Source organism: Schistocerca cancellata, chromosome 9 (assembly GCF_023864275.1).
Source record: "Schistocerca cancellata isolate TAMUIC-IGC-003103 chromosome 9, iqSchCanc2.1, whole genome shotgun sequence".
Classification (NCBI taxonomy): domain Eukaryota; kingdom Metazoa; phylum Arthropoda; class Insecta; order Orthoptera; family Acrididae; genus Schistocerca; species Schistocerca cancellata.
In genome coordinates, this window is record NC_064634.1 from 303,716,803 (window position 1) to 303,740,466 (window position 23,664).

At 40.7% G+C, this 23,664-nt stretch overlaps 1 protein-coding gene across 1 annotated transcript in view; it reads right to left on the bottom strand.

Annotated features, from left to right (window-relative positions):
- Nucleotides 1-23,664, bottom strand: part of LOC126100572 (uncharacterized) — a 66,269-nt gene that overhangs the window by 37,219 nt on the left and 5,386 nt on the right. Inside the window, exons 5-7 of the mRNA XM_049911191.1 lie at nucleotides 22,681-22,906; nucleotides 21,421-21,523; nucleotides 4,150-5,577 (exon numbers count right to left, since the gene is read on the bottom strand). Coding sequence (XP_049767148.1) covers nucleotides 4,150-5,577; nucleotides 21,421-21,523; nucleotides 22,681-22,906 — 1,757 coding nt within the window. The remainder of the gene's footprint in view (nucleotides 1-4,149; nucleotides 5,578-21,420; nucleotides 21,524-22,680; nucleotides 22,907-23,664) is intronic.

The following is a 23,664-nucleotide window of genomic DNA, read 5'->3' on the forward strand; positions in this document are numbered from 1 at the left end:
CGTGTATGGGGATAATTCCAACGGGCAGACCACTGCAAGAAAATTGTTTTCTCATTTTGAAAATCATCGTTTTGACATTAGTGACTCTCCATATTCCGGAAGACCTTTGAGGTATGATGAAGATTGTTTAAATGCATTAACCCACAATGATCCACCTCAGCATACTCGCAAACTGACAAACGTGATGAACTGTGACCATTCCATCATTGTGAGACATTTGTGTGCAATAGGAACAGTTCAAAAATCAGGTGTATGAGTACCACTTGCTCTAAGCCAAAATACAAATTTGCAGGTGGCTATCTCTGCTTGCTTGTCATCTTGCGAACAACAACGACATTCTTATCCGGCATCCTTACTGGTGATGAGAAATGATATCTTTATGCTGACATAGGGAAAAGAAAGGAATGGTTGAGCCTACCGTATTTACTCGAGTCTAAGCCGCACTTTTTTTCCGCATTTTGTAATCCAAAAAACCGCCTGCGGCTTAGAATCGAGTGCAAAGTAAGCGGAAGTTCTGAAAAATGTTGTTAGGTGCTGCCACAACTAAGTTCCGCCGTCGAATACATGTAGCGCTACACAGGCATGCTTTGCAGGCACAAAGGAGCCAAAACCACTGCGTCAGCAAATAAATTTTAAAAAACGGTTGAAGATGAGCTTTTTTCTCCGCCCCGAGTTTCGACCACATTATCCAACGAAGTAAATACAAATTCCGTATTGTTCATCTTCGAATGTAGCAGCATTTCAATGTACTACGAAAATCCGACTGGTAAGACTGTTTGGGATGTTTGTCAATATGGCCAACTGTACGTTCTGAATTTTTTCCTACCTGTGAGAAGAGATGGTTGCTAATAGGAACCTGATGAAATGAGAATCACATGCAGTATTCTCTTCACCATAAGAATAATACGAATATAAACATTTTGCGATGTATTGTTTCGTGTTTGCTGCTATCTCATTGAAATCCTGTCTGCCTAATAAACTACGAAACTACAGTGAGTCAACAGCAAACGTGGAAGAATATACCTATCATGTCATGTTTATATTCATATTATTCTTATGCCTAATAGTGGTACAGTCAGAAATGAAGGACGGCAATTGACTAAATTTTTAAATCTAAGATGACTCTAATTTCTGTGCAGAATGTAATGTACTAAAGAGGCGTCTGCAAAGATTTTCAAACGGAGAAAAAGTTTTGCTAAATTCTCGTTCAGAACATCTTCTATCATATTCAGTCTATTATTTGGTTCTTGTTGATCATTATCAAAGAAAGCAGCAGTGTAAGTAACAACAAATAGCGGTCTCTTGCCATTGTTTCGCTAATGAGACGATTCCTCTCTTTTGTTTTTTAATTGTAAGCGGCGGTAGCGTGCACAAAAGCAAGCCATGCCGTGAGCGGCGACAGGTCGTAAACACAGATTATCAGAATGCGACAAACAATGCATGACACAGTACAGTAATGCATTTTCAGCTTGGAGTGACATAAACATCTATAACAAAGAGAACGGCACTTATCAGATCAAAGAAAAATAAGCAGTCAATTCAAACCAGACGAAGCACGTGAAAAAGGAAGGCTACCCGTATAAATACGGACGGAGCGACTGACGCATAGCAATGGCTACCTGATAAAGCTTAACTGCTAAGTTTATGACTCGAACCAAACTACTGTAGCTGTATCGTCATTCATTCGACCTAAATTGTGTCTCATATTACAATGGACCAACTTTGTTTCAAGTTGGAGGTGCGGCCTAAAACTTTTCTCTCCCCTTGAATTTCGAGTCTCACATTTCAGGTGCGGCTTAGATTCGAGTAAACATGGTAAACAAAGCCACAACTCCCCATATACAGAACTGTGCACATCCACAAAAGATAATGCTATGCATCTAGTGAAATGGTGATGGTGCGGTGTACTACAAATTGCTCCTCTGAGGTGTAACTACCATTGTGAACATTTACTGTCAACAACTGAATCGTCTAGCAGACATAATCCATGAACAATGATCAGAAAGACTGTGTGAAGTGATGCTACTCCATGATAACACCTGCCTGCATTCTACTAGATTGACAAAAACATTATACAGGAGTTGGGTCGGGGAGTCATACCATATTCACCTTATTCACGTGATCTCGTGCCCTCAGTTTTCACCTTTTCCACACTCTATCGAACAACCTTCATGGGACTGCCTTTCCAGATCGAAATGTGCTCTAAACATGGCTGGACGAGTTCATCAACTCAAAACCACGTTATTTGTACAGTCATGGAATCAAAATGTTACCCCAGCACTGGCAGACTGTTGTAAATAGTGAAGGAGAATATATTATTGATGATTTAAGTTTCAGTTGTGTTTATTAAACTTATGGAAAAACACTATGAACTTACGCATCAACCTAATATTTTCTTCTTCTTTTGCTAAGTCTTTAGTTAATGATCTACTGATAAACATTACAGTCTGTGACACATACAATGCTTTAGGTCTGACTGCTCTGATGCAATGTTATGAGATATTAATTTTCACTGTACCTATTTTGAGTTATTCTATAAGCTTTTTATAATTTAATGATTCTCTTTTTGTTTGCCTGACAAAGCTTTTTTACAATTTAATGAGTCTTTTTGTTTGCCTCACAATTTAATCCAGAGAACTGGATGATTTCTCCTAGAAATTTAAATTGTGTACTATGTTATTTTTAATATATTAATTATACGGTGTTTCACATATTATTGAAGTGCTGGCATTGATTGGGAACTAGTACCCCAGCAGAACGCTCCCATTTACCATACGGCAGTTCAGACTGTGTTCCTGCAGTATGGCAGACACTGTATCAGACAATAAATTACATGAGCTGGGGGCAGCATTGGAAAGAAGGCTGAGAAAATTTAGCACTTCTGACTGGAGTGTCAGCAGCATCTGCTGACACAGCTTTGCACATCCTCATTCTGAAACTTTGCAAAGTAATGGCAGTACACTGACCAATTCAGATACTGTTGTTCCTCATCAATACTACAACTGGTTGTTGGAATCTGTTCATGATGGTGAGCCTGATACTGAAATGCCCTTATTTTATGGTGAGGTATGGTTGCATTTCTCAGGGAACATGAACTATTAAAACAACAAATGCTGGAGTTCTGAAAATCCTCATTAGTTACATCAAGCACCTATGCATGATGTGAAAACAAGAGTGTAGAGTATAATCAGTGCGACATGAATAACTGGACTGATCTTTTTCCACAAAACTATAACTTCTGGTAGGTAGTTTAATAATATGCTGCAACCTTTCTTTCAGAGCACCAGCAATTAACAAAAAACATTGAGTTATTGAATGCAAAGCAATGCAAGAACTCATACAGCCGAAATGTGTATGACAATACTTCAAAATAATTTTCATATGATATTATTTGATATGCCACATCCATAATATTTGTTAGTGTTTACTCTCTCACTGATATTCAGCTAATTAGAATTGGAGCATTAATTCAATTACACATGGTTAAAGCCAGTAATAAAATCATTCTGACATTTTCAGAAAGTGAATTACAGAAATCTTAGATCAGGTTGAAACAACAGCGATTCATACATATTTTTTCTGAGATACTAGTCTAGCATCTTATAGTTCAGTTATAATGATTCTGTGATAGTTCAATGAGTCAAGTAATGAAGACTAGTCATGATCTACTGGGGGATCTTCAATCCAGTTCACATGCTTGTCAATTGTTTTTCTATGTACTTGTTTTTTCATATACCTATACACAACAATGAGAATATGTAGATGGTGGCATACTACACAATGACTGACAATTCTTCTCCCTCTATGCCTATAGTTCTCAGTCACCAAGTTATTTTAAACAGATGATACGCCTTGTTTTCTGAATCAATGTCGTTAGAATGACATTTAAGCACATTTTACTTTCGAAGTGAAGACTGATTTTATTTAACAAAAAAATTTTCATCATTCAGATCACTAGTAATTTGTTGTACATGAACAAGACACATTATTTAAAGTATCTACTTATCAACTATGGACACTGAGTAGAAACAGCTGAAACATAAAGTTAAGGGAGGAGCAACAGATAAATATAAATACATTTATTAGTATTAAAATCAAATTTCATTACTGGTAAACACTTAAATAACAGTTCAAGTAAAGCACACTTACCATTATAGTGAGCAGGGTCATTCTCAAGCTGAGTTTTATCTTTCTCATTACTGGTGGTTGGCAACAATCTGCTGGCTTCAGCACTAGAAGTGGCTGTTTGTTCAGGTCCATGCTGCCACTGATTTTCTACAGTATGTGTGACCCCACTGTCTGGCACAAGGTCATCAATACTGAGGACTGCTGGATGACTTTCTGGCATCACCGTAGTCTGCCAGTCTTCAACTCCTGTTGATGTGGCTTCAGAGATGATGTTCTCTATGTCAAAGTTTGAAGAAACACTGTTGCTATTTAGGACTGAGGTGTCTGTTGCTGCTGCACTGACAGACACTGATTGCTCAATTTCAGAATTTTCAATATGATTGTCCGTGTGTGTGCAGTTGTCTTCAGTGTCATTTTCACAATTCTCTGAAGCTCCTTCCAAAAAGTTTGCAAAATCACCTCGGGATGGGTCTTGGAATATTTCGTTCCCATCAGTAGTAATTTGCTCATTTGGCACATCGGGTGTAACTCTATTGTCATCTGAAGTTCTATTGACAAATGGGGTGAGATTAATGTCAGCAGAATGGCTGTTTTCTAGGTCGCCAGTAAGCCAATTTTCCTTATCAGTATCACAACAAGGATTCAAACTGGAACTGTCAGCTTCAGATGCACAGTTCTGACATTCCTGTACAGATGGGTCACACCTACAGGGGTTACATTTGCAAATATCAGCCCCCGCAGCAATGTCTTTCAGTATATTTCTGGCTGAACCACCTGTTGTTTTCTCAACATCTGAAGAAAAATTTGTACTATGATTCACATCAATCATGTTAACAGATGAGTCTGCTTCTGTTACAACATTTGTGGACCAGACAGGCCCTGATAAATTTTCTGAAAATTGTTCAGTTTCTGTAGGATTATTTGTTACAGACGAAACGAGAGATGAGCACTCCATAATATCTATCCAAGTTTGGGGATTGTCTTTATCCTTAGAGGAGTTTAAGTCAGAAACATTCTGACACTGTGTGTCATTTTGAGAAGATGTTGAAACTGCTGGTGTGTTGTCTGTGCATTCAAGAGTGTCTGCAGGGACTATTGCAGAATCTGGTTTGCCAATGTTGTCAACTGTAGGACAGGACTCAAATGTTGCTAGTGGTACACCATTTTCACTATCAAGTACTGTCACTTCATTTTGTGATGCGGTAAATGGAAACACAGTCAGCTGCTGTGTACGCTCCATTTGGCGCAAATGTTCAGAACTTGTGCTCCAACCAGTAAGCTGTATTCCTTCTAGATGACCAGTAGATGACACACTGATGATTGCAGGTATGGTCTGATCTTCACTGTGAATTACACCTGGTACTTTTAGTGAACTGGTACTACTACTGCATTCCTGAGAAGGTTGAATTTCCATTCGCTCACTGCCAGTATGGTGGAACTTGAGTAGTCCTGTACAGAAATGTCATTAAGTTTTCAAACAATGTGTGATGAAAATGTAAAACAGCTAGTGAATGAGGCACAATTTGTGGTATCGAGAAAGATAGGAGGAAGTTAGGGGTTTCCTACTGCAACTTGAATTGTAAGCACTAAAAAAGCAGAATGAACAGAACAAAGAAGGTTGTGAATAAATGTCAGTGAACAGTGCAGATTGCAGCAAAGGTTTTAACACTTCCTCCTCCTCCTTTTTAAGAGGGTGGAACAGTTTTTTTAGTTCATGTAACTACATTGCAATTCAACAGTTAAAATCATGGTGGTATTCTAAGCTCTAGTAGTTATTAATAACTTCAGTCAAATTGACAATACTTGGCAGTATCTAACATTACCAATTCAAAATTTTCAACATATTTTACACAGTTTCTGTGTTTCCTATCCATAGTAAAAAATGAGAGATGAAAAGATGATGATAAAACAGATGATAATAGTAATAATAATAATAATAATAATAATAATAATAATAATAAACCCCGTGGAGGCTCGGGAAAAGAATAGGCCTTCGGTATGTTCTGCCAGTCGTAAAAGGCGACGAAAAGAACAAACCACTAATAGGGCTAACCTCTCTTTTAGTGTGATTAGTTGGTTCAGGACAGAACTAATGAAGCCTCGAACAAGCGCTGTCATGGTCGGGGACGACGCTTGAACCCTATGCCCGTCCACAATGGTAACGACACTGCTAGCCACAAATAGAGGTGTTTTGCAGGACATGCTTCCTGCAACCACTCTAGAAGGAAAACAAAGACAGAGGATGAGATGGTCAGATGAAGTTAACCGACACCTCATGTTCTGTTATTACCAAGCAACAAACTTAGGAACCAACACAACTGGATACAGATCACAAGTATACACAACATTTATTACTAGATACCCAGAATTAAAATTTTTAACAGAACAACGACTAGCTGATCAGATTCGTGTAATAATAAAAAATAACAGGATACCCCAGTCGAAATTAGAAAACATCAAACAACAAGTACAACAAATACTTGAACAAAATAATGTGCAATCAGAAGAAGAAGAAGAAAATACAGTAATGGAAAACATCCCAGAGCAAACAAACAAAGAACACCACGCATCAATCAAACAATCAGAGGAAAACGAAATCTTAAGACAACCACCAGAACAAGCACAAATAGAACACGAAGTGACACACATGTTAGATATAGAAGAAAAATTTCAGCTGACATATATAGAATACAAAGACACAAATACAGACATAAGACCATTCTTGCATAGACCACCAAATAACCCACAAGTCGAAACAACAATAAAAACTATCAATACAATCATACACAACAAAATAAATGAAAATACAACTATGGAAGAGTTACAACTACTGATTTATATAGGAGCACTCACTACACTAAATATACACACTAGGCAGAGATCAGAACCAACCAACACACAGAAGAAACCCACAAAACCAGCATGGCAACACAGGCTACAGATCAGAATAGAAAAACTGAGAAAAGACATTGGACAGCTAACACAATTTATAAGAAATGAAATATCAGACAAAAAACGAAAAAGGTTAGGTAAAATCTCACAACAAGAAGCAATAGAGCAATTAGATGAAAAGAAGCAGAAATTACAAGCATTGGCCAAACGACTTAGAAGATACAAAAAAAGTGAAAATAGAAGGAAACAAAACCAAACATTCAACACAAACCAAAAGAAATTTTACCAGACAATAGATAACACACACATTAAAATAGACAATCCACCAAACATAACAGACATGGAACACTTCTGGAGCAACATATGGTCAAACCCGGTACAACATAACAGACACGCATGGTGGATACAAGCAGAAACAGATTCATACAAGATGATACCACAAATGCCTGAAGTGATAATTTTGCAACATGAAGTCACCCGAGCAATTAATTCTATGCACAATTGGAAAGCCCATGGAAATGATAAAATAGCAAATTTCTGGCTAAAGAAGTTCACCTCAACACATTCACACCTAACTAAATTATTTAACAATTACATTGCAGACCCATACACATTCCCTGATACACTTACACATGGAATAACCTAACTGAAACCTAAAGATCAAGCAGACACAGCAAACCCAGCTAAATATCGCCCCATAACATGCCTACCAACAATCTACAAAATATTAACTTCAGTCATTACACAGAAATTAATGACACATACAACACAGAACAAAAAGGGTGCTGCAAAGAAGCACGAGGATGTAAAGAGCAATTGATAATAGATGCAGAGGTGACGTATCAAGCTAAAACCAAACAAAGGTCGCTGCACTACGCATGCATTGATTACCAAAAAGCTTTTGATAGTGTACCCCACTCATGGTCACTACAGATATTGGAAATATACAAAGTAGATCCTAAATTAACACAGTTCCTAAACATAGTAATGAAAAATTGGAAAACCACACTTAATATCCAAACAGATTCAAGTAGTATCACATCACAGCCAATACAGATTAAGCGTGGAATATACCAAGGAGACTCATTAAGTCCTTTCTGGTTCTGCCTTGCTCTGAACCCACTATCCAACATGCTAAATAATACAAATTATGGATACAATATTACTGGAACATACCTACACAAAATCACACATTTGCTATACATGGATGATCTATTTACTGGCAGCAACAAATCAACAACTCAACCAATTACTAAAGATAACAGAAGTATTCAGCAATGATATAAATATGGCTTTTGGAACAGACAAATGTAAGAAAAATAGCATAGTCAAGGGAAAACACACTAAACAAGAAGATTACATATTGGATAACCATAGCGACTGCATAGAAGCGATGGAAAAAACAGATGCCTATAAATATCTAGGATACAGACAAAAAATAGGAATAGATAATACAAATATTAAAGAAGAACTAAAAGAAAAATATAGACAAAGACTAACAAAAATACTGAAAACAGAATTGACAGCAAGAAACAAGACAAAAGCTATAAATACTTATGCTATACCAGTATTGACCTACTGATTTGGAGCAGTGAAATGGAGTGACACAGACCTAGAAGCACTCAATACACTTACACGATCACAATGCCACAAATATAGAATACATCACATACATTCAGCAACAGAAAGATTCACATTAAGCAGAAAGGAAGGAGGAAGGGGATTTATAGATATAAAAAACCTACATTATGGACAGGTAGACAATTTAAGAAAATTCTTTCTAGAACGAGCAGAAACTAGCGAAATACACAAAGCAATCACTCATATAAATACATCGGCTACACCATTGCAATTTCATAACCACTTCTACAACCCTTTAGATCACATAACATCAACAGATACGAAGAAAGTAAATTGGAAAAAGAAAACACTACATGGCAAGCACCCATATCATCTAACACAGCCACACATCAATCAAGACGCATCCAACACATGGCTAAGAAAAGGCGATATATACAGTGAGACGGAAGGATTGCAATACAGGATCAAACAATAAACACCAGATATTACAGCAAGCATATTATTAAAGATCCCAATACCACAACAGATAAATGCAGACTTTGCAAACAACAAATAGAAACAGTAGATCACATCACAAGCGGATGTACAATACTAGCAAATACGGAATACCCCAGATGACACGACAATAGAGCAAAAATAATACATCAACAGCTTGCCTTACAACATAAACTTATAAAACAACATGTTCCCACATACAAGTATGCACCACAAAATGTACTGGAGAATGATGAATACAAATTATACTGGAACAGAACGATTATAACAGATAAAACAACACCACATAACAAACCTGACATCATACTCACCAATAAAAAGAAGAAATTAACACAACTAATTGAAATATCCATACCCAACACAACAAATATACAGAAGAAAACAGGAGAAAAAATTGAAAAATACATCCAACTGGCTGAGGAAGTCAAGGACATGTGGCATCAGGATAAAAGTTGACATTATACCAATTATACTAGCAACTACAGGAGTCATACCACACAATATCCACCAGTACATCAACGCAATACAGCTACATCCAAACACATATACACAACAACAAAAAATCTGTAATTATTGATACATGTTCAATGACTCGAAAGTTCCTAAATGCAATATAACATATACCGTACAGTTAAAAGGAAGTCACGCTTGATGAAGGTCCACGTCACTGTCCATTTTTGACCAGACATAATGTCTGAGAATAGAAAGAAATAATAATAATAGGCAAAGATACTATCTTTTGTGTTACAAAATTGCTTAACCAAGAAAAATGTCAATGTAGTCATAGTTACAAAGAAGCGAAAATAAGGTGCACAGAAACAAGTATTAATGGACTGGCAAATTGTGGGCTGGCTGGTTGTGGCTGTGGAGCTAGTGCCTGACAGTGTCCTAGATGTGTTAATTTGGATTTAGATCAGGTTACCAAGACATCAGTGCAGGTTCACTGTCATGTCTCCCAAACCACTGTAACATGATTCTTGCCTGGTGACTTGGACAATTATCATGCTGAAAGATGCCACATTAGTTTTAGGTACAGGGAGCTGGCTAAAGCAGGAAATAAGTTCAGCCAAAATTTTATCAAACGATCTAACAGTGATAGATTAAATACATTTGGTGGTGGAGTATTTATTGCTGTCAGAGGTAGTTTGCCTTGTAGCAAAATTGAATTAAATAATTCATGTGAAATAGTATGGGTAGAGGTTATACATGACAATCGGACTAAACTATTAACTGGATCATTTTACCGACCCCCAACTCAGAAGACATAGTTGCTGAACAGTTCAAAGAAAACTTGAGTCTCATTTTAAATAAGTACTGCACTCATACAATTATAGTCATTGGTGACTTCAATCTACCCTTGATATGCTGGAAAAAATTATATGTTTAAAGCCGGTGGCAGGCATAAAACATCATCCGAAATTGTACTGAATGCTTTCTCAGAAAATTATTTTGAATAATTAGTTGATGAGCCCACTCGAAGCGTAAATGGTTGTGAAAGCATACTTGACCTTTTAGCAACAAATAATCCTGGACAAATAGTGAGTGTTGTGATGAATACAGGGATTAGCAACGACAAGGCAATTGCTGCTAGGCTGAATACCATAACACCTACAACCATCAAAAAGAAACGCAAAGTATATCTATTTAAAAAAGCTGATAAAAATGCTCTTAACGTCTTTTTAAGATACAATCTTCACTCCTTCTGATCTGATCATGTAAGTGTAGAAAAGTTGTGGAATGTTTTCAAAGAGATAGTATCAACAGCAATTGAGAGATATATACCACATAAATTAATAAGTGATGGTACTGATCCCCCACGGTACACAAAAGGGGTCACATCGTTGTTGCAGAAGCAACGAAAAAAGCATGCCAAATTTAAAAGAACGCAAAATCTCCAAGATTGGAGATTTTACAGAAGTTCAAAATATAGCGCGTGCTTCAATGCGAGATGCTTTTAATAATTTCCACAACGAAATTCTGTCTCAAAATCTGGCAGAAAACCCAAAGAGATTCTGGTCATACATGAAGCACACCAGTGCCAAGACACAATCAATACCTTCACTGCGTGATAACAACGGTGAAGTAACTGATGACAGTGCCACTAAAGCAGAGTTATTAAACACGGTTTTCCGAAACTCCTTCTCCAAAGACGACGAAGTAAATATTCCTGAATTCCAATTAAGAACAACTGCCAAGTTGAGAAACATAGAAGCAGATATCCTCGGTGTAACAAAGCAGCATACATCACTTAATAAAGGCAAGGCCTCCGGTCCAGATTGTATACCAGTCAGGTTCCTCTCAGAGTATGCTGATAAAATAGCTCCATATTTAGCAATTATATACGACCACTCCCTCACAGAAAGATACATACCTAAAGACTGGAAAAGTGCTCAAGTCACACCAATACCCAAAAAAGGAAGTAGGAGTAATCCACTGAATTACAGGCCTATATCACTAACGTCGATTTGCAATAGGGTTTTGGAACATATATTGTATTCAAACATTATGAAGAACCTCGAAGAAAATGATTTATTGAGACATAGTCAGCACGGTTTCAGAAAATATTGCTCTTGTGAAACACAACTAGTTCTTTATACTCATGAAGTAATAAGTGCTATCAACAAGGGATGTCAAATTGATTCCATATTTTTAGATTTCCAGAAGGCTTTCGACACCATTCCTCACAAGCATCTTCTAATCAAACTGCGTGCCTATGGAGTATCGCCTCAGTTGTGCGACTGGATTCGTGATTTCCTGTCAGAAAGGTCACAGCTCTTAGTAATAGACGGAAAGTCATCGAGTAAAACAGAAGTAATATCCGGCGTTCCCCAAGGAAGTGTTATAGGCCATCTATTGTTCATGATCTATATTAACGACATAGGAGACAATCTGAGTAGGCATCTTAGATTGTCTGCAGATGATGCTGTCATTTACCGTCTTGTAAAGTCATCAGATGATCAAAACGACTTGCAAAATGATTTAGATATGATATCTGTATGGTGCAAAAAGTGGCAATTGACCCTGAATAAAGAAAAGTGTGAAGTTATTCACATGAGTACTAAAAGAAATCATCAAAATTTCGATTACGCGATAAGTCACACAAATCTGAGGGCTGTAAATTCAACTAAATACTTAGGGATTACAATTACAATTATCCTAAACTGGAACGATCACATAGATAATATTGTGGGTAGAGCAAACCAAAGACTACGATTCATTGGCAAAACACTTAGAAGGTGCAACAGGTCTGCTAAAGAGACTGCTTACACCACGCTTGTCCGGCCTATTCTGGAGTATTGCTGTGCGGTGTGGGATCCTCATCGGGTGGGACTGACGGATGACATCGAAAAAGTACAAAGAAGGGCGGCTCGTTTTGTATTATCATGAAATATGGAAGATAATGCCACAGAGATGATATGTGAATTGGAGTGGTAGTCATTAAAACAAAGGCGTTTTTCGTTGTGACGGGATCTTTTCATGAAATCTCAATCACCAGTTTCTCCTCCGATTGCGAAAACATTCTGTTGGCACCCACCTACATAGGGGGCAATGATCATCTTGATAAAATAATAGAAATTAGGGCTCGCACAGAAAAATTTAAATGCTCGTTTTTCCCGCATGCCATTCGAGAGTGGAACAGTAGAGAGACAGCATGAAGGTGGTTCTTTGAACCCTCTGCCTGGCACTTTATTGTGAATAGCAGAGTAATCACGTAGATGTAGATCAAGTGTGAAGAGATGGAAATGGTCTGCAATAATGTTCGCGTACTCCACAGCTGTCATGGTGCCTTCGATTATTACCAAAGGCCCCATGGCTGAGGTGACTGCCTCAGCATGATACTGCCCTCACTGCCTTGCATCTGCAGTGCGTAGTATATTTTGACCAGCCATTTGCCTGAAGAGCTGCATATCCGAGCACGATCAGTGATCTAGTAACAAGAAATGTAATTCATCCAACCAAATGACACATTTCCAGGGTCCAATCTTGATGAAACTAGCAAGCTAACAATCAACCACTTCTGCCATTTTTGAGATACTCGTTTCCAGGTGCAGGACTACAACAATCTGCCCTTTGTCAAAGCCATATTTGACAGTGGATGTCCCCATATCCAGCCCTATTACTGCTAGAATGATTATTCATTCATCTCTGCCCTCTTTATATACTTTTCTTACCGCATCACATGCCTGCAATGCCACCAGGTGGCATTCCATTTCACAGTGGGCATGATTATGTTTTGGTTAAAAAAATGTGTATGCCTCTATAATGCTCCTGCATTTTCTCTAATATCATTTACAAACCTTCCATTATTTCATCACCTTAGTCTGGAACCAGCAAAGAACTTCATTGGTGTATCTTACGACTATCTCCCTGGCTATAAGCTATTCTTATCCAATTTTAATTTTTGATATGGGCACAGCTGTGTGTGCCTTGGTCATTTTGTTGTTTTCCCGTTTCTCCTAGCTATTCCCAACATCTATCTATCCATAGCTCACCGAAAACCGTGTACTGAAAGTTCACACCGCACTGTAGTAAGTCAAAAACTCAGACACTTTGATTGCAAACATTCCTGTTTAGATAATATGGAAGTTTAATTTTGAAGATCATTTACAGTTTACCAATCTAGACCATTTTTATTCTTATATTTATTTCACTTGGAATTCATCAATTTGCCTCGTTTCTTGTGAAATTGAATGTTAACAGCACTGTTCCAGTCCTGGGACATTTTCTACTTTGGCAGACATCCTGTAACCAATTTTTAAAGTTCCTTTTGGATACATTTTCATCAGGTATAACTACTTCCACTAAATTACCTTTAGGTGCATTAACTTTTTTCATGCCTCAAATGGCTTTATTTGCCTCACCTGGTACAACTTTCATGCTATTTTAATTTTTAATGAACTACATTTCTGATTCATCTCTGAAAAATGTAAAAATTTAAAGAAATCTTCAAATACATCTATAATCTTCTCTTTCTTGTTAGGTACTATGCTACCTGCCATCTTACAATCATCATGAGTGGCATGTATCTGATCTAAATTCCTGTCTTATTTTCATCAGACTCTTACAGTAAGGGGAAGTACTCAGTAGAATATAAATAATGGAAGTAATGGTAACAACTGGCCTCATAGTTGACAGGTTGAATGGCTGACAGGCGTGACATTCGTAGCTGCAACAGACAGAAGACGTGCTTTGTCGTTGCTGTAATTTTTCTATATTTTGAGAGAGATAAACTCATGCTGCAGTGTTCTCCTTCAGCACACTAGTGTAGAAGCTGGCACAGCAACAGCTAAATGAAAAATCCAAGCAATTCACAAGTTTGTTTATATGTAAAAATCGACTTCAGACTTTTCCTTTGAAAGAGACCACTTATGCAAAATTCATGTGCTGATTTGAGAGTCTAGATTAGTGTATTTTACTGTTCACGACGCTTGTGCATAATATTTCACTGACTGTATGAATAGCCATTTGTATTGCAATATATTGTGAAATTTCGAACATTCACAAGTGGCATGTAAACTTCTGTTGTTATTGTTTATTATTGGCTTTGTGGCGTCGATAGTTTGTATCGACCATGAAACTTCATAGGCAGTTCGTTTGTGTTTTGCATCTTCCACGCTGGTGTTTATGCAATAGATTATATGCACTATGCAATGACCACGCCAAACAATGCCTTGTTCGAAGATGTGGAAGCACAACTCCGCTCACCGAGGTTCGTCGTTTCTTCACCAACGGCATATTCATCATTTATGCGCAGTGATTCGCGTTCTCAACCAACGCCGTGTGCTAACCTCATTAGTTTTCAATGGTCAACAACTACGCCGTTAGAGCTAACAACGGACTCAAGCTTCGCATCACCGGATTATGATCATCTGATAGTGAAATGTGAACTGAACAGTATTTTGAATTGCGTCTCCTCAAATTGAGTGTTTCAAGAACAAAGTGATCTCCATCCGACCATGTGTTTATCCACCCATCGGCATGCTACATCAGTTACTGTCGGGCCGTGTGCAATGCCGCCATTACTACAAACTGCGCCGGATCCGTTCCGTGCACGTGGTGTTCCAGTTGTGTCCAATTTACATGCACAATTCAGTGTTTCGCGTAACATGCACCCCTTACCTCGCCTCAGTGGCCCGCCACACGCATTACAGGCATGTTGTGCATCAGATAGTTTCCACGTGAGTGGCATTCTCAATCCCCCCACCCCCCGTCACTTGTGGGGGGGTCCCTGTTTCATGTCACTCAACCGCCTGCCGCTCCCACAGCACCACCTGTGTGTGCCACGCCGGTCTCAAGCCCTGTTCCGGAAGTGGGTTGTTTCCGTCCAGCACTCATCACTCATGGTCCAGTTTTTGGGGGCCCTTCAAGTGCAGTTCATCCGCCTGTTTCCACAGTACCGTCCGTGCCTGCCGCACCGTGTTTTTGTGACACGCAGTCAACTATGCCAGCTGCCGCTACTACGGATTCGCTCGTCTGGTTTACATCCAGGCCTACTGCGCCGGCCTATGACATAACCTCAGTTCTGCTTCTACCCCAGGAGATGTCGAAGCCGCTGTCATCACCCCCCTCCTGGCCGCCTGCCGAAACTACCTCCCTTATAGGAGGACAGCCCGGCATGGTGGTTTGCACTCGTCGAGCATCTGTTCGAGTTACATCATGTGTCTGATGACAAGTCAAAGTTTCTCTGCCTCGTCACACACCTCCACAACCACTCGGATTTGATTTGGGACCTGCTCCTTTCACCATCGCCTGCACCAAAATACCAGTTTGCAAGGAAGACTATAATGGAACGACTTGCCTGCTCGCCACAAGAGTTAATAATCAAGATTCTCTACGAGGAGCACCTGGGGGAACACACCCCCTCACAACTCTGGTGCCGCCTTCGATTGCTCGTGAACGAGCATACCATGCATGACGCCACGCTATGGACTGTGTGATCTGCCCAACTACCTACCGATCTACAAATCCATTTGTTACCACACTCGTTCGAATCCATTGGCTCCTGCCTACACATCGCTGATCAGTTGCATTCGCTGCTGCGGCAACATCAGCCGGTTCATTCCACTCCATTCGTTGGAACAGCAGCCCCTGCATACCAACCTTCGGCCGGCAGAGGCAGGGCTCACTTCGCCATCACCTCGTCTACTTCTCTTGGCAGCATCTGCTTACTCACTCTGCTGTCTGAGCACTCCAGGATCGCCCATGCACCTTATGTACTGGTCTACTTACCAGAACAAATCAGTGAGGACAAGCGCCCCCACTGTCGCAGTCTCCACTCCTCCCAAACACTGATCGCAGGAACTAAGAGACGCCGAGTCCTGCGGGGAACGTAACAGGCGTCCTCTTACATTACACTCTGTTCACTTATCTGCCCGGCCGAGTGGTCGTGTCTATGTGACTGACATTACATCAAGTCTAGCTTTTCTGGTCGACACTGGTGCTGATGTATTGATCATACCTACTTCGATGGCTCCACATGCTTCTTCTGACGATGCCACTTCTACGAGCTGTCAATGTGTCGATGTTACCTACCTCAGGCTCAGTAAAGGTTGCGGTGACCCTGTCTCCTCCTCTACGTTTTCTGTGGATGTTCTACATTTCTGACATCGATGAACCGATCCTCGGTATGGATTTTTTCGCTCATTACGAACTAACTCTGAACGTCGTACAAGGTTCAGTGCTCCACCATCCTACGAATACTCACATACCGTGCACCCGCACGTATGTCCAACGCTCTGTTTCCAGCGCAACATATGATATCATACACGAGTATTCTGCCCTCGAGGGCAACATTGTGACCTGCATTACCAACCTACTGGCAGAATACGACTTGGTGACGCAACTCTGCCAGGACAATGACAAGCTGAAACAACACATTGCATCCACTTACAGCATGCTCGTCATGGCTTGTACCTATCTTCTGCAATTGCAGTCCACGGCGCCGCCACCTAAACAAGATTGCTCGGCCAAGCCTAGCTCGAACTCTCATCAGGTTAGTCCACAAACTTTACTTGCATGTGAAATTCCAACCCCCCCACATCGCGCGCGCCTCTTCTAGTGCCATGTGTTTCAAACAGTGCTGCTAGTGACAGTCGTGCACGTGTTGCGACCATGCCCACCTCTCTGACAGCTACCACACGTGTTAATAAACATTTCCCCTCCCTCACTCACCAATCACAAGACACAGCAGCCATTGTGGCCCCACGTGTGCAAGGTGAACAGCGGACAGTCGCCACCCGTTCCCCTTCACTTGGCGCTGCACGCGCACCCACTCCTTCCACACAAGTGCCTGCCGCACTCCCATAAGAGACATGCGACTTTCGTGCTATCTTTCCCCACTTGCGCTAACGGCTATGCCTTGTTGCGCCCTACTCGTCTGAGGACTCAGCACCAGGATGTTAACCAATCTCATGTGCAGTTCTCAGTTTCTTCCGTCACTGATGGAACGACACTCAAGATAGTTACCGCTACCGGCCCTACTATTAGGCATAAGATCCGACGCCTCAACTTATCAAGTTGCGCGCAGCTTGGCAGCAGATTAATCAACTTTTGGCAGTAGGTATTCTGCAACCTTCAGATAGCAACTGGTCTTTACCAATCTACCTCGTCCCCAAACACGACGGATCTTTTCCAATGTGCGGCCATTACAGACACTTAAATGCTCGTACTGTCATGGACGATTACCCAGTGCCTAACATCAATGACTTCACTCATATGTTTTCTGGCGCCACAGTTTTCAGTGCTATTGACTGTAAACGCACTTACCACCAGATTCCCATGGCGCCGGAATACATTCCTAAAACGGCTATTATCACGCCGCTCGGTTTATTCCAATACCACTTCATGCCGTTCGGCCTAAAGAACGCGGTGCAAATGTGGCAGCGTTTCATTGACTTTATCTTGCGACAGTTCAAGTTCTGCTTTGCTTATCTGGACGACATTCTCGTTTTCAGCAGTTCAGCAGAGGAACATGAAAATCATCTGTCTATGGTCCTCCATACCTTGAACTCCAACGGTGTCGAGGTCAACAAAGACAAGTTTTAGTTGCGCCAAGCGTCAGTCTCCTTCCTAGGTTACACCATCTCCGCTGACGGAATACAGCCTCCCAAATCTTGTGTGCAGGCTATCACGACTCTGCCGCCCCCAGCTACTTACAAAGAACTATGCCACTTCCTTGGCACTATCAATTACTATCATCACCAACTGCCTTCTGCCGCTGCTGTTCATGCACTCTGACGGATGCGCTATCAGGCAAACAAACGTTCGGTATCAAACCCGTCTCTTGAACTGCTCTGATGCTAGAGGCCTTCAAGGCTCTGAAGACTTCTTTAGCTCACACTGACCCTCGCTCACCCCGACCCCTTGGCCGAGTTATTTATCACTATGGATGCCAGCATCATCGCGGTGGGGCAGTGTTGCAACAATGCAAGGGTGACACGTTTTCTTCCCTTCATTTCTTCTCCAAGAAACTATCTATGGCTCAGAGAAAATATTCTGCATTCAATAGAGAGCTCCTTGCTGTTTATGAGGCAATCAAACATTTCCACTCCAACGTCGAAGGACATTCATTTTGCATCCTCACCGATCACAAACCACTGGCAGAAGCATTCTGCAAACCACCTGAGGACCCACCTCTTCGACGTTACCACCACTTTGACCTGGTTTCTCAATTCACAACGGACATCCGTTACATCAAGTGTGCAGATAAAGTCGCTGCGGATTTCTTCTCGCGTATCAGTGCTGTTTCCCGCATTGTTGATCTTTCTGATCTGGCCTCCCTCCAAGCTTCTGATGAAGTTTCGGACTCTCCTAAGAGACCCACAAACATCACTTGTTTTCAAAAAGGCTAAATTTCCTGGCGTTTCCATTGAGGTGTGGTGTGATTCTTCGACCGGCACCCTATGCCCTTTACTCCCACCCGGGTTGCGCTGAAAGGTTTTCGATGCCCTGCATAACCCAGGCGTTCGAGCCACCAAACGTCTCATATCAAAACGTTTTGTTTGGAAGAATATCAAACGGGACTGTCAAACCTGGGCACGCAGCTGCGTCTCTTGCCTCTGGGCAAGTTCGACAGTCCCGCAGGACGATTCCGCCACGTACATATTGATCTGATCAGGCATCTTCCTCCTTCGGAGGGGCATAGATATATCTTATCAACTATCGACCGTTTGTCTCGCTGGGTCGAGGCTGTCCCTCTCCCTAACATTACTGCCGAGACGGTAGCCAAGGCTTTCATTGGCTCGTGGATCGCTCGTTTCGGGTCCCTGACCACTATCACCACAGATAAGGTTTGACAGTTCGAATCCTCCCTTTTCGCCTTTTGTCTCTGGTTGGAGGCTCTTCCGTGGGTGCTACTCAGTCTACACTCGACCTATAAACCTGACCTACAAGGGACTATACCCGAATTTGTTTTCAGTGAGAAACTGTTCCTACCGGTGGAACTTATTCTTCCCCAGGTTAGCAAGGATCTTCCCCCCTTGCCAGATTCCATTAGCCGGATGCACAAGCATTTTCAACAAAAGCGTTTGCACCCATCCATCAGTCACTCACCGCCTGAGGCTTATGTTCCCATTGCACTCTCTGACTGCTCCCACGTCATGCTACGTAACGATGCGGTTAGGCAGCTTCTTCAACCTCCTTCTCTTGGACCTTACAAGGTCCTGCGGCACTGGGACATGACTTTTGATATCATGATTAAAGACTGCACACAGACAGTTTTTCTGCATCACCTGAAACTGGCTCTCATTGAGCCTGATGGTCTCACACCACCGCAGTAGGACTCTGCAGACAATCCATCCTTGATCGAGAATGAAGACGTGCTACCATCAACCTCACCACACATCTCCTCCACCGAAGACTGTCCACTGATTTCCCGACCTCATCCCCTGTTTCACACTGCATAGGTTTCGCGCCCTCACCTCCAAGGTCGGAGACACATACACACACCTACTATCAGTTTGTCCTGCAGCGTGCCGCCACACCGAGTGAACGACGTTTCTATAGTGACGTTCGACGACCGAGTGCTCATTCTTTTGTCAGATACCGAGGTCCCGCCATCGGACGGTCCTTTACACGTCAACATTGCACACAACCTCACACTCCCGCACGAGTGTGATCGAGCATCTCTATGTGGTTTCATTTCTATGGACGGCTCAATCCACTTAAGGGCCACACATGCCTCCACCACACCGTCGACTGCCCCGCCCCCTTACACCCAGGCCGGCCGCCGTCTCATCCACCCACGGTGGCTGATTGACTACTAAGTGGACCCACCTATCGCCGCTCCGCCTGCACAACCCACCTCGTTCGAGATGGAAGTACCTGTGGTACACCTGCCTACGCGCACGATTTTCACAGATGACGATGCCCGCGCGCCCTCACCCTTGGACATCTGTAGTACTCCGTACTGCAGGGAAAATGGGGGGGGGTCGCTTTGTGGCATCGATAATTTGTATCGACCATGAAACTTGATATCTGTGAACTCTAAGTGCTCTGTCGAGCCTCCATCTTAACTTTATTTTAGTCATTTCTTTGTTATACTTCATTCTGTATGGATGCAGTGTCAGGTGTAAATATGTACGAACTACGACATATATGGGAATTAAGTTTTCTATATCCTGATTGCTTATCCCATTCCCATAGCTTAAACGTAGTTGTGCTATTTTAAAATTTTTGAGAACAGTAGGCCCATTGTTGTTCAGAACAGTCATTCTCTAATTACACTGTATAATTACTTGAGAACCAGGTTATTTAAGAGAATTTTTGGACGCTTACAAAACTATATTTTCCTATGTTACCAGTACGAGTGTTTTTGGAGAAATTATTTCGTAGCAAATAGGCTTTTCACATCCCCCCCTATTCTCCAGACTTGGTTCCCCAATTTGAAGAAATGGCTGGCGGAACAAAGATTTTATTCAAGGTGATTGCAGCAACTAATAGCTATTTTGCGGACTTGGACAATTCCTATTATTCGGAAGGGATCAACAAATTAGAACAGCATTGGACAAAGTGTATAAGTCTAAAAGGAGACTATGTCGAAAAATAAAAAAGGTTTACCCCAAACACGTAAGTAGGTTTCATTTTTTGCACGGACTTTTCAAACGTATGTTACCAATATGCAACATGTATACACTTGACTAATTATTTCAAATTCAGTGCATGTATGAATTGTATTTAATATCTTAACACTGACTTGTTACTATACTGTATGTGCAAACTATGTACAAAATCAGAATTTACAGGACCTTTAAGGAAATACAAATAGTGCTAAGAACCATAACAGTTTTTTTTTTGTTGTTTTGTTTTGTTTTTTTTTTTACTTACTATCATTTTCTGCCTCATTGGCCACAGAGATTGCATTCTGATTACTCTCGTCTGTGGTAGACATTTCTCCCATCAGATCACTACTTCTTTCATTGTTTGTAGCCTGCAATATTTACACAAGTTATTCAGCTACCAAATTAACAAACAATAGAAATATTTGATGCAATTAGATTATAGGCAAGATATGCATCATAACAAGAATTATGCATATTCGTTTCACATAACATTCGTTGGCTATTATATACTGTTATATTATGGAGGAAACAACCTATCACAAAATAAATAAATACATTCACTGCCTGAAAAAGCTATCAGAATATAGAACTGTGTCCATCACAGACACATTTCTAGATACTTGTTTTGAAATATGGGTATCCTTACCACCCCCTAACAGTAATTATTTTTCCCCTGTTGACCTTTGTCTGTAATAACTTTTCTCTCTACAAAGACAACAGCAAATAATATGGCTACAAGACTAGTACCAAAAACCGTTTGCACACTGAGATGAAAAGTCTACATCTGGTTCAAAAAGGAGTTGATTACTGCAGCATTAAGCATTCCCACCACATATCAAATCCCTTTGTGAAGAACTTCCAACATTCAAATTCTGAAACAGTACCTAATATAGAAATCTTTTAATGTAGCTGATGAATTTTTGAGAGAAAATGAATACCACCACTACTGTTTTACAAATACTTATTTTGAGTACTGTTTCAGGCATTCAAAATTTTGGTATTCAATATTCACATATTTATTTACTGATTGTAATGCATAGCTTAACTTTGCTTACTGTCTGTATTATTGATGCTTACTCAGTGTACCAAAACTTTCTGTTAACTGGGTATATTTTATTTACATTGTGTCTTATTTTATTTATGCACGTTACATCTAAACTATGTACAATCTGACACGTTCTATATCCTTTCAATTGGCTTGCGAACAAGATCTATGGAACATGAAATAAATATGTAAGTAAATAAAAGTCATCTCACAATAAAACTGTCACTTTCCAACCTAGCCTATATGTTGAGCTAAGCTACAGGTAAGTCTATCATCAAATCAACATTTAAGAAAATAATACAGAAATGAAACAAAACAATTATCAAAGGTGCTCTGTTCTCTCTCTGTTTGCCCACGTGTGGTGTTACATACCAGAACATTATGTTAGGGGGCACAACTGATATTTGTCGATTCAACTCATAAGCATGTGCGCAACTATTCCTTGTCTCACACCAAAATACTACACCTGCATACACTGACCTGGTTGTTGTTACAGTCTTTGTTCCTATTCCCTTCACCAGTGTCAATTTCCCATCGTTGCTGCACATGAGTCCTAGAATGTGACTTCAGGCTATGCGGAGTGGAGAATGCACGACCACAATCCCACTGTTCACATGCATATGGACGTTCCCCACTGTGGGTGCGACTGTGAGTTTTAAGGTGATGACTTGCTGTGAATGCCTTTCCGCATCCATCCTCAGGGCACCTGTAACAATGGAATGATTTACCCGTACATAAATAAAATTTACAAGTCTGCAACCAAAATGTCAAGGTATCCACTCTTACAAGCAATGAATAAGCAATCTCCATGCATCTCATCAATTTAGAGGCACTCTAGAAATGTACATAATTTTAAAACACGCTATATTTGTATCATCTTATATGGAAGAAAATGCAGGTCTATAAATAAACTGAGTTATTCACGTGAGAACACAAAATATATTTTGTAACAATCTAAAGCTGTGGTTCAAATCTGTGGAGCTCCACACCTCTTTTGTTTCAATATTATGAGAAGGAAAGTGGCTACCCACCATATAGCGGAGATGCCGAGTCGCAGATAGGCACAACAAAAGGACTCTCACAATTATAACTTTGAGCCTTTGAGCCATTAAGGCCTTTGTCAACAAAACACACACACACACTCACACACACACACACACACACACACACACACACACACACACACACACACTACTGCAGTCTCAGGCAACTGAAACCACACTGCGAGTAGATGGAAGTGGCGACTAGGTGGGGGTAAGGAAGAGGCTGAATGGGCGGGGGAAGGGATAGTATGGTGGGAGTGGCAGACAGTGAAGTGCTGCAGGTTAGACTGAGGGCAGGGGAGAGGTGGGGAGGGAGGGGGGGGAGTAGTGGAAAAGGAGAAAAATAAAAAGACTGGGTGTAGTGGTGGAATGGTGGCTGTGTAGTGCTGGAATGGGAACAGGGAAGAGGCTGGATAGAGAG